The sequence below is a fragment of the Chiloscyllium plagiosum genome, chromosome 34 (genome assembly GCF_004010195.1).
Source record: "Chiloscyllium plagiosum isolate BGI_BamShark_2017 chromosome 34, ASM401019v2, whole genome shotgun sequence".
Taxonomy (NCBI): domain Eukaryota; kingdom Metazoa; phylum Chordata; class Chondrichthyes; order Orectolobiformes; family Hemiscylliidae; genus Chiloscyllium; species Chiloscyllium plagiosum.
In genome coordinates, this window is record NC_057743.1 from 13,974,422 (window position 1) to 13,986,671 (window position 12,250).

The 12,250-nt window shown below is 43.3% G+C and overlaps 1 protein-coding gene across 1 annotated transcript in view; it reads right to left on the bottom strand.

The window, feature by feature from the left end:
- Positions 1-11,022, bottom strand: part of p3h1 (prolyl 3-hydroxylase 1) — a 36,692-nt gene extending 25,670 nt beyond the window's left edge. Inside the window, exons 1-7 of the mRNA XM_043675608.1 lie at positions 10,380-11,022; positions 5,570-5,722; positions 5,179-5,368; positions 3,666-3,797; positions 2,919-3,058; positions 898-987; positions 724-776 (exon numbers count right to left, since the gene is read on the bottom strand). Coding sequence (XP_043531543.1) covers positions 724-776; positions 898-987; positions 2,919-3,058; positions 3,666-3,797; positions 5,179-5,368; positions 5,570-5,722; positions 10,380-10,820 — 1,199 coding nt within the window. The 5' untranslated portion in view covers positions 10,821-11,022. The remainder of the gene's footprint in view (positions 1-723; positions 777-897; positions 988-2,918; positions 3,059-3,665; positions 3,798-5,178; positions 5,369-5,569; positions 5,723-10,379) is intronic.
- Positions 11,023-12,250: the final 1,228 nt, after the last annotated feature.

Here is a 12,250-nt window from a genome sequence, read left to right on the forward strand (position 1 = left end):
ATTGGAGAAAAGGAGGAGAAGAGGGGACCTAATTGAGGTATACAAGATAATGAGAGGCATAGATAGGGTCGATAGCCAGAGACTATTTTCCAGCGCAGAAATGACTAACACGAGGGGTCATAGTTTTAAGCTTGTTGGAGGAAAGTATAGAGGGGATGTCAGAGGCGGGTTCTTTACACAGAGTGTTGTGAGACCATGGAATGCGTTGCCAGCAGCAGTTGTGGAGGCAGGGTCATTGGGGACATTTAAGAGACTCCTGGACATGCATATGGTCACAGAAATTTGAGGGTGCATACATGAGGATCAGTGGTCGGCACAACATCATGGGCTGAAGGGCCTGTTCTGTGCTGTACTGTTCTATGTTCTATGTTCTATTTTTGTCCATTTTTCTTCTTCTAAAAGATTGGATCCTGTTAGAGAGACTGAATGTCAGATAAGGAACTACCTCAATTGTCTTTACCAAAGAAAGTGAAGTATCCCTGCACCAAACACCAGCATTGCCCCAATCTCCTTTACCCTCACATCTGGCATCAGTTACCAGGAGAAGACTACTGAATAACAGTTCAAGGGGAAAGCATCCTGGTTTCTGAACAGAGGGAAATGGGCAAGATGTCTGATTGATGAGGATCACTTAGCAGACCAGGACCAAACAGCGACCCGGGTTTCTGACCTGGCCTTAATCACCAATTACAACTGGACTTGTGGTGAGACTTTGACTCTTACTTTTGCTTCTCTTTGAGTTTAACTGGCATCACGTCCTCAGGGGTCCACTTGTCCTGAAATAAAGAGAAAGAAGTTTAATTGGAAATGAACTATTAGAAATACTGGAGTGAGGTGACATTAAATCCTTACGGCTATTTTCCCAGATGATGCTAAGGCAGCAGACTGGATACTCACTGGATCTATAAAGGTGACTCCAAAGATCTCATTGGCAAAGTACAGCAACTCCTTCTCCAGTAATGAGTTGTTGATGTATCTCTGGATATTCTATCAGAAATGATCAGAAATTGTCAGATCAGATTAAAACACAGTGGACCTTTGAGGTCATTGCAGGAATTTGATGGCATCTTTAAAAGCACCCGTTGCAGAGAATTGAAAGATCCAAAACATTACTAAACAAAAAGCCAAATGAACTGTGGATGCTGGAAGTCAGAAACATTCATAGAATCATAGAATCCCTACAGTGTGGAAACAAGTCATTGGGCCCAACAAGTCCACACTGACCCTCCGAAGAGTAACCTTCCCAGACCCCTTCCCCTACCCTACATTTACCCCTGACAGAAACAGAAATTACTGGAAAAACTCAGCATGTCTGGCAGCTTCTGTGGAGAGAAATCAGAGTTACTGTTTCTTGTCCGGAGGAGAAATGATTAGTAAGTTTACAGATGACACCAAATTGGTGATGTAATGAACAATGAAGAAGGTTTTGTCAGAGTTCAACAGGACATTGACGATATAGGCCAAGGAGTGGTAGATGGAGTTTAATTTAGATAAATGTGAGGTTAACATTATGGTAAGGCAAACCAGGGCAGAACTGATATACTTAATGGTAGGGTGATGGAGAGTATTACCAAACAAAGAGACCTTGGAGTGCAGATTCGCAGTTCCTTGAAGATGGAATCACATGTAGAAAGGATAGTGAAGAAGGGGTTGGTATGCTTGCCTTTATTGGTCAGTGCATTGAGTATAGAAGTTGGGAGGTCATGTTGCGGCTGCATAGGAATTAGTGAGGCCACTTTTGGAATTCTGCATTCAATTCTGGTCTCCCTGCTAAAGGAAACATGTTGTTAAACTTGAAAGGGTTCAGAAAAGATTTACAAAGATGCTGCTGAGGTTGAAGAGTTCGAGCTATAGGGAGAGGCTGGATAGGCTGGGATACTGGAGGCTGAGGAGTGGCCTTATAGAGGTTTATAAAATTGTGAGGGGAATGGATAGGATGAATAGCCAAAGCTTTTCTTTCCCAGGATAGGAGAATCCAAATTTAGAGAGCATTGGTTTAAGGTGAGAGGGGTAAGATTTAAAAAGTACCTGCAGAGCAACATTTTAATGTAGAGTGGTGTGTGTATGGAATGAGCTGCCAGAGGAAATGGTGGAGGCTGGTACAACAACAGCATTTAAAAGGCATCTGGATGGGTATATGAATAGGAAGGGTTTAGAGTGATATAGGCCAAATGCTGGCAAATGGGACGAGACTAATTTAGGATAGCTGGTCAGCATGGATGAGTTGGACCAAAGGGTCTGTTTCGTGCTGTACAACTCAATGACTCTATGAGCTGAAATGTTAACTCTGATTTCTCTCCAGAGATGATGCCAGGCCTGCTGAGGTTTTCCATCAATTTCTGTTTTTGCTTCCAAAACATTACGTTGGGTTTGTGCATACCAGTACTTTCCAGCACTGTCTGTTTTGGGGGTCCTGATGCCCTGCCTAGGAAGCACCACACCGGGTTGGGGAGGGAAAAACGTACGTGACACCACAATCATCTTTATCACAGCTTACTTGGGCTACCCCATCCAACTCATACACCAGGCACTGTGCCTATCTGCAGACACTGGCAGTGAGAGGTTGGCAACATCTCTCCCATGTCCACAGGGTGTCTGCCTAGAACCTCTCACCTAAAATACATCGGAACACAGGAGGATAAAGGAATGGGACTCAAGATGGACACATGAAATTAAATTAATATGGGCATGATGAGAGATACCAGCATTGACTAGTTGGGCCAAATGGCCAGGCCAAGATGCTATAATTTGTTTGTAATTCTCTTAAAGGCCCCTACTAGGGAGGGAGAGAGATTAAAAGTTCTCAATCCTATGGTTGTAAAAGATACTATATAAATGCCACTGGCTTTTGTTTTTTACTTGAAAGAATATTTAATATAAGCAAGATATTGGAGCCTCAGTATTTGGAACAGATCTACCTCTCTGTGATTGAGAGATGCGGCCTGTTCTTCTCCCAGTACTGCCTGGTAATACTGTAGGTTCTGGTTCATTACTTCATCATTGGGATAGAAAAGCAAATAGGTTTTGGCACATTCGATAGCCTTGGAGTAGTCTTCAGCTGGAATCAGAATAGAAATAAAGTTGTTCAAAGCTCAGCTTCCAGAATGAGAATGAGTGTTTTAAACGGAAAAGGAAAAGATAATTAAACCCAATAAACAATTTTTTTTATCTCAACAGCAAAACAGAATAGGAAAGTAAATGTTTGCCACCTTCTATCCCAACTTTCCAAACACAGTTACGACAACTCTTATTCAATAGTTGGTCATGAATTTAAGCTGGTAAATGCAATCATTATCCAAATCTATCATAGCTGATTCACAGAAACAGGCTATTCAGTCCATCATGCCAGTACTAATCAAACAGCTATCCAACTAGCCCCACTGCACTGTCCTTTTGCTGTAGACCTATTTTTTTTTATCAACTATGTCTAACTATCCCCAAAGCACATTTTTTGTAATCATTACTTCTGGTCACATGGCACTTTCATTGACAACAGATGCATTTAATTTACCCACAACATCAGGATTGGTGACACTTCAACCGTTTGAGAGTGAAAGTTTTCTGGAACCCAACTTGCCTACAAGAGCTAACTCCTCCCTCCCCTGGATCTAGTGAGGTGACACTGTCCCTTTAAGCTGCATTACCAAGGACACTAGACACTCAACTGTTGTAATATGCAAATTGAAGGTAGTCAAAATGGGTGGGCAGGAAGTCATCAATGGGTGTTTCTCTGTCAGGCCGACTCGCCAGCTCTGTCACACAGTTCTGTTTGCAGTTGAGCACCTGAATATAGTGATCTGAAAGTGAAAACAATTGTGAGTAAGATGTACGTATCACTCTGCAACGCACCAATTCCGATCCATTTGCTCCAGATACATTCAACAATCTTTGCAGAGATTTGGTACATTTCTGTACATGAAGCTGCGGTCACATCCCACGTCAACATTGACATCTCAAGGAGGAGTAGTAAGTGACAATATCAGAGTCATGTCTGGATGTGTGAAAGATAAGTTATCATTACCAAAGCCTAGCTACACTGTCAATAACAGAGGATTGTACATACCACCTCGGATGGTCTATTTCACGTGCACCCTTCAAAGTGATTATTTTGGTCTCTACTAGAACAGTTGGAACTGAGCCACACAAACCAAGGAAGTCCCAGATTCAGCTGTGCTCTGCACTAAGTTTAAAGGTCTTTGTTTGAGAAGCAATTACTTACAGCAGCACATTGGCTCAGTGGCTAGCATGGCTGCCTCACAGTACCAGGGACCTGGGTTCAATCCCACACTTGGGCAACTATCTGTGTGGAGTTTGCATATTCTCCCCACGTCTGTGTGAGCTTCCTCCGGGTACTGCAGTTTCCTCCCACAGTCTAAAGATGTGCAGGTTAGGTGGATTGGCCATGGGAAATGTAGGTTTACATGGACAGGTTGGTGGGTCTGGGTGGGATGGTGTTTAGGAGGGGGTTGGTGTGGATTTGATTAGCCAAATGGCCTGCTTCCACACTGTAGGGATTCTATGATTATATCAGTGACCTGGATCCCAAAGGGGAAATAGAACTTGGACTCCATTGTGTGAAGCCCCACCATTGCATACAAATATAAAGATTGGAGTCATGACACAATTGTACACAGCAAGCTCCCACAACCAACAAAGTGGTAATGGTGAGAGTTTTGTTATAAGTCACATTGGCTGAGGGATACGTATTGGCGAGGACACCCAGGAGAACAGTAGGACTCCTCTTGAAACACAGGGTAAAAACAATGACTGCAGATGCTGGAAACCAGATTTTGGATTAGTGGTGCTGGAAGAGCGCAGCAGTTCAGGCAGCATCCGAGGAGCAGCAAAATCGACGTTTCGGTCAAAAGCCCTTCATCAGGAATCTTGTTGAGAGAGGAGGAAAACTTCTTCAGTGATGTGATCTTTTAAATTCTCCTCCAAGGCGGACAAAGACTTCAGTTTAGCCACTCAGCTGAAAGGTGTTTCCTCCAACAATGCAGCACTCTGTTTCTACTGCCTTGGAGCATTAATCTGAATTAGGTGTTCAAATCTACAGAGAGGGACTTAAACCCACTGTCTCAGGGGTACAACTGTTACCAAATGAGCTAACGTTGGAACTGCTGATGAAAGGTTCCCGGACAATATTAACACCTGGAGGGAACGAAATGTAAGTGTTACCTGTTATAGCCTGAAACAGGTCCGCATTGTATTCCATATAACTGTAACCGTCAAAGTTGTATGGACCCTCACAGAGAGCACGACACTCCATGTCCGCCTTGAAATATTCCCCTAAAGCATTTTCCAAAAACTCAATTGCTGGCTCAAACTGCTCATCTGAGTAATATCGGACTCCCGTACGGAAAGCTTCCTGAAAAAAAACAATACAATAAAACTGGGATCAACAGAATATCAATAGAAGCTAAAGCACGCACAATATACACCCGCCTTTGAGTTTCTGTACATAAGAGCGATCTCTGGCTGTGCAGTACATTGCGGGCATAGAGTTCAAAGCACCAATTTTGAAAGTGAGAATGCCAGTTGTAATGTTGGATCAGTAGCAAGTCTTTACCATGTGGGGCTTGGCTTCCAAGTCCCTGAAGTCGGAATCTTTCACGCCAGCCATCATCCTGTAATACTCCAAATTCTGCCTCATCTCCATGTGTTCAGGGTTCACTACATAGAAGGTGTAAGCTGCAGCCACTGCCTTATCCAATTTCTTAATCTGTAACACAAAACGCATTTTACACACCATCATCAGGGCATCACAGAAAAGAGTATGCAGCAAGTCATAAAGGGAGAGGTTTTTCAGCGAAAGGCAATCTGATAAATATTTTTCAATGTTTGATTCACAGTCAGAAATGTTCTGCTGTGAACTCACTGCCCGGTTTACTGAGCTCAGAAATCAAGCACTGATGCCATGGTAATCCAGACTAATGTTCTGGGGACATGGGTTAGAATCCCACTATAACTGATGGTGAAATTTGAAGTCAATTTTTAAAAATTTGTATTGAAAAGACAGTTAGCAATCAATATTGTAAAAACTCATCAGATTCACTAATGTCCTTTTCGGGAAGGAAATCTGCCATCCTTACCTGGTCTGGCCCACATGTGACTACAGACCCACAGCAATGTAAGCTGATTCAGTTGCTGTCTGAGTATTTAGGGTTGGCAATAAATGCTGAGAAAAATTTAAAAAGATCATGGGGGAATCTTTTTTACACAGAGAGTGGTTCGTGCATGGAATGAACGGTCAGAGAAAGTGGTGGATGCAAGTACAATGTTTAACAGACATTTGGATAAGTACATGACTAGAAAAGGTTTGAAGGTATATGGGCCAAGCGCAGGCAGGTCGGCCTAGTTTAGTTTGTGACCATGGTTGGTGTCGACCAGTTCGACCGAAGATTCTGTTTTCATGCAGTATGACTCTTATGATTCAATGACTCTATGGTGCAGAGTGAGCTACTTCCTAACAGAGGCAATAGAAGGAGCTCTCTGAGTGGATTCAACATTCCTGGTTTGGGAAAGTAAAATGGGCCACAAAGGTTTTCCCATATGGGGCAACCTCAGGATTGAACTCTGCTCACACACTCCCCGTGGCAACCCTCAGTGCTGAGGTAAACAAATGAATACTGGCTATTTGGAATCACCCAGAGGCAGGGAGATGGTTCTAGCAAGCAACCCGTGATATCAGTAGGAGGAAAAAGAAAGACAACAGGAATTTCAAACATGCAAATCAGTCTCATGCTTCAAGCAATATTTTTAAGGAGCTTTAGATTCATTCAGTTCCTCAAGATACAGAAAGAACTGCAATTTGCCATTTGATAGCAGCTTGAATATCAAAATATAACAGAGCACACATCATAGAATGCATATAGTTGAGAAGAACTCTGGTCCAACGAACAAAGGCAAGCTCCCAAGTCGGTGAGTCGATGTCTGAAGGATTGGTTAAAAATGTGGGATTCAAGAAACCTTCTAACTGTGAATAGGGCAGTAAAGAGGCAGAGAAAATTTAGGGGTTGGGACTTCAGGAATGAGATGATGATGGTCTAATTCTTACTTATTCCCAGTGAAAATCTGGCAATTTAAACTTCATTCCAAAAAGTGACCAAAGGTTTGTACTCAACATGTTCATGCTTGACTTGAATTGTTTGCAGAACTCAAACCAGTTACAGTGCAGTGTACACCAGCCTGGAATCATGTGCTAACTTCTGACAAGATTTGTACTGTATTTAGGCTGAAGGTTCCTGTTGATCCATAGCCTGACCTGCAGCAAGGTCTGCCGTGTTACATCCCACAGCTTGTGTACAGTGTACCTTTCAGAGATATGCTCATGATGTCCGTGTACAATTTTGGTCTCCTTACTTGAGAAAGGATGTACTGCAGGGGCTGCAGAGGAGTTTCTCTGGGTTGATTCTGGATTTGAGAGGGTTGGCTTATGAGAAGAGACTGAGTAGACTTTAATTGTACATCTTGGAATTTAGAAGAAAAAGGTGGGGGGTCTTATAGAATCATATAAAATCATGAAGGGAATAGATAAGATAGAAGCTCGGAGGTTGTTTCCACTGGCGGGTGAAACTAGAACCAGGGCATTGCCTCAAAATAAGGCAGAGCAGATTTGGGACCGAGTTGAGGAGGAACTTCTTCACCCAAAGGGTTGTGAATTCCCTGCCCAGGGAAGCAGTTGAGGGTACATCATTGAATATTTTTAGGGCAAAGATAGATTTTTGAACAGTAAAGAAAATAAGGTTATGGTGAGTTGGCGGATAAATGGACCTGAGCCATGATCTTACTGAATGGTGGATCAGGCTCGAAGGGCCAGATGGCCTACTCCTGCTCCTATTACTTATGTTCCTATATCATTGCCATATTGTAACAGATGGTATTAAGGTCTCGGATCCGTGTTAGTTGGGGTCACTTGAAGCATGACATGCTGATGTAGTTATGCTCTATAACTGGCAGCAAAGACTCTAGCTCAGGTCAGACAGTGAATGATAGGTTAGGTTTTGATCTAACTATTTTCTGCAAATGGTGTGCAACTGTGTGAAATTGATTGCTCAGGAAGGTTCTGACAATTCAGACTTCTGGCAATGTTTTAATTAGTAACCATAGCATATATGTCTTGTAACTGAAATGACATTGCTATAAGAGAGCAGTGAACCCACCAGGTTACGCACCAAATATAATGTTTCCAACCTGATATGTCCCCTTGACCATTCTGAACTAGCATCAAATCCCATGCTTTCAGAGTCTCCTGTACAGCTCTGATAGAAACTACAGATCATTACCATGAAGAATAGGAGATTAGATATATTTGGTCAGCAGATTAGGGAGCAATTCATTACTTAACTTTCACAAATACTTTAACAATCTAAGCCCCTTTCTCAGTAACCTCCTTCAGCTTCAGAACCCTCCGGGGTCTCTATGCTCCTCTTGTTCTTGCCCCTTGCACATTTGTGATTTTCTTTGGACTACCATTGGTATCTTCAGCTACCTAAATCCCAACCAATTCTTAATTATGTTTCTCTCCCTAACCCTGTCTTCCTTTAAGACACTCCTTAATACGCATCTCCTTAACTGTGCTTTGATTCCTGACTTGTTGGGATCTTTCTGAGTAATCACTTTCACTCAGTCACACACTATTTGCATGAAATAGTTAAATCAAAACCGGCCATCCACCCTCTCTGTCCTGAGCTGGAATCTTTACTGCCAGTTGAGAGCACTGCTGCATCTGCAGTCCTCACTGTCTCCTGTGACCTACTCCATATACCATTCTATACCTTTACCTCATAAACTATAATACTTTCATGATAACAAAAATCTATCCAATCTCAGATACAAATTTATCGATTGACTTCACATTGATGTTGATCTTGCTTTCATGCACCCCCTGTGCAGCCATGACCCTGTGTGCCTCACTCTGTCCAAACACCCTATGATCTACCTGTACTGCAAGCAAAACCCAACTTTTCACTGTACTTAGGCACATGTGGAAATAAATCAAATCATTTGTGAAAGCAAATTTCAAACATCTACCAGCTTTTGTTTTTAGATATGTTTCCTAGTGTCACTCCTAAAGGTTTAACTTTACTGCGCAATGGCCCCGATTCAGATTCCCCAAAAGTGTAAAAAAAAAGTTTATTTCAATCTGCCCTTGAAAGCTTTGATCAAAACAGCCCTTTACCCTTCAAAATTCCAGGTCATGCAACACCACCCTGTGGGAGTTTTCAACGATTTTCCAAAGCTGGGAGAAGTATGGATGGAGTTGTTGAAGAATCTGAGGACCGTGTAAAATGATGTGAGGGAAAACGATGCATTAGGCAGGATAAGGAGACTGAAGAAAATTGCAATGAGCTGAAGGAATTTGCAGCAACCAGCTGGCCAGTGGGAGATAGAAGCTGATTTATTTTTAAAATTTCTTTTCAGACAGAGTTGGTGAAGTTCTGCAAACCGTGGAAGGGAAGCTACAGGCAGTAAGACAGAGTTACAACTAAGAGCCGGCTTCTACGTGGCACTCAGGCTAATAGTGGGCTTGGCTGGGGGAGGGAGGGATGGGTGGGAGAGAGGCCCAGCTGCAAGGCATGATTAAAACAGACTCAACATATCACTAGCAGACAGTAAGCTGGGGCAAGCAACATAATGTACCCCATTCAACACTAAACCAAGCAAGTGGGAAAAGAAAAGGGTGTTACTGTCCACAACACACCCCAGCCAAAGCTCAGTGGCAGCTCAGACATTTGTATCAAATCTGACATAATCCTATGGGATGCCACAGGGCGGAGAACAGTTTGTACAATCTGCAGAGTGGAAATAAGAAAACAGAGCATTTGAACTTTCTCTCGACTAGCATTCAGAGCTGAGAGACCATTGCTGGACCGGGATAAAATAAATAACATTCTTCGTCCCATGTGTCATTTCCTATATCTGCCGGGCAGGGTAGCTGAAAGCATTCCCTACTGTGACACATTCCAGCTCAACTCCAGAAGGTATTTTAATAGCTGGAGGAGTTGGTAGCTTTGATCATGAAGATGGAACCTGCATTTCTCTGTACTAATGCAGCAAGATCTCTTTTAAAATGTCTGTACTGTTGGAAGAGACCTTGCTGCATTGGTACAGAGAAATGCAGAGATGTCACCCCAACAGCAGCAGCTCTCACTATCGAGGACAGGAATGTGGTAATCTCCTCCCAAAATTGCAGGAAGAAGCAAGGTGTGAGTTGTTGATATTGCTGTGGGATTTCAGAAACAAAGAGGTGGACTCATTACAGTAAGAGAGATCAAGATGACTGATTATTGAAAAATGGCTGTGTGAATCGGTACCAATGCCAGACAGCAAGACATAGACGGGTTTGAAAGCATCTTGGACAATGCAGGTAACATTACCTTGAAATATGCCATTTGCAGGTAATTGTAGGGGTTCCTCTTCTGGAACTCAAATAGCATCTCCTCGGAGATCTGATGCATGGAGTAAGGCCCCAGCTTCTCTTCCTCACACTGCTTCAGGCAGTCGGCCTTCTTCAGCACCGTGTTGAAGAAGTTAGTGTCGAAGAAGAAGTTCTGCTCGCTGCTGGAGATGGCAAACCTCGTGTTGTTGTTGCAGAGGGTCCAGCAATGGACCTTAATCCATCGCAGTTTTACTTGGTTCTGCAGGGCCCTCTCCATGTTGATGATGACCCCTTGCCAGTCATTGCGGTAGTAGGCCTCCACTGCAGCGCTGAATAGGCGGTCGTATGGTTCCAGTGGTGCCCAGCCTTGCTCCTGTTCTTGGGCCCAGCTCCCGGCAGCCAGGAGGAGGGAGATGGACCAAGAGAGCCAGAGGGCCATGTCTGGAGAGACAGAGACAGCAAGGGGAGAGGGAGAGAGACAGAAAGAGGGAGAGAGGGAGAGACACAGGCACCGCAGCCTGGCGAGGAACACAGTTTCAGATGAAATTTGAACTGGAGAAAGAGCTTCCTCCCTGAAGGTGGAGCCTAGGCCTGTCTCCTCCCTGTAGCCACTCACAACTGCTCACAAACTCTTTAAACTCAGAATGCTCATGTCATACGGTCAGCATTACGCTCGGGGGGGGCGGGATTGAGATGGAATCTCCTGAAATGTGGGAGAAACAAGGACTTACTTCTGAGAGGTTGAACAAAATTCAAACTACAGGCGGCTGGAGGGGGAAAGGCTTTCAACGCATCAATCCACTTTTGCAAATTTCAGTAAAAGCGAACTCTCTGGTTGTCTCCCATATCCCTTGTCCCTGATTGCTCCCTTGCTGTCAGATTCCCTCAGACTCAGGATAGTTCGCAATCTTAAACACGCTTTTAAAGTTTTAATAAGTTCCTGTATATTACACGCCCTTGCTCTCCAAGACAGGGAGCTCCTCAATTTTTATTTTTAGTTGTCCTGGCGACAGTGGGAGCTCAAAGAGTGCGCAAAAAAAATTAATTTGCAAATCTGGCAGGGATTCATATCCCCTAATCTCAAATGTTGCAGGAAGGGTGAAAGGAACTGGGCACCTCTGTCCACTTCACTTAAACAATCCCCATGTTACTTTTTGGCACTAAGTAGTTTGAAGAGAGCCTCCACTGAAATATACACATGACTTTTCATCCCTTGTTTATATATCTCTGCTGTAGGGAAAGCCTGACTTTGAAAACAGTTGATTCTGATCCGTGTGGGCTCACTGCTCATGGGGGGAGGGGAACTTGAAACTTAGGAGCTTGGAAATGTAACCCTTTCATTCCCAGTCTGGACTGCCTAGACTTTAATTTTGCCAAGTTGGTACAAGGTGGTATACCTGGCACTGGCAAATCCTTATGGCCTGCAGGAATAAAAAACTGTCCTCCTAAACATGGAGTTTGTGTGTGTGTGCACAAGACTCTGTTTAGTGCCAATGCCTGCCATAGTTAAATATGCTGTTCTGGTATGTGTTCAAGGTTCATGAGAGAGGAACAGTTTTTGAAGTGACTTTGCATAAGATGTTATTCCTTCATGCCATCCTCCGGCTATTTTTCCACATTCTTGAACATCATTTGTATCTAAATGCCCTCATCCAAAACCCTTTTAAATACTTCAATTAAAACTGCCTCCACCATATATCCAGGCAGTGCATTCCATGCTCTTAACTCCTCAATGCGTAAAAAAGTTGTTTTCTGAAGTCGACTTTGCTTCTTTTGCACGTCATTTCAAATTTACACCTTCTTGTTCTATTTCCTTTACCAAGCAGCGGCATTTTCTCCGTGCTACTTTGCCCAGCCCACTCACGATTA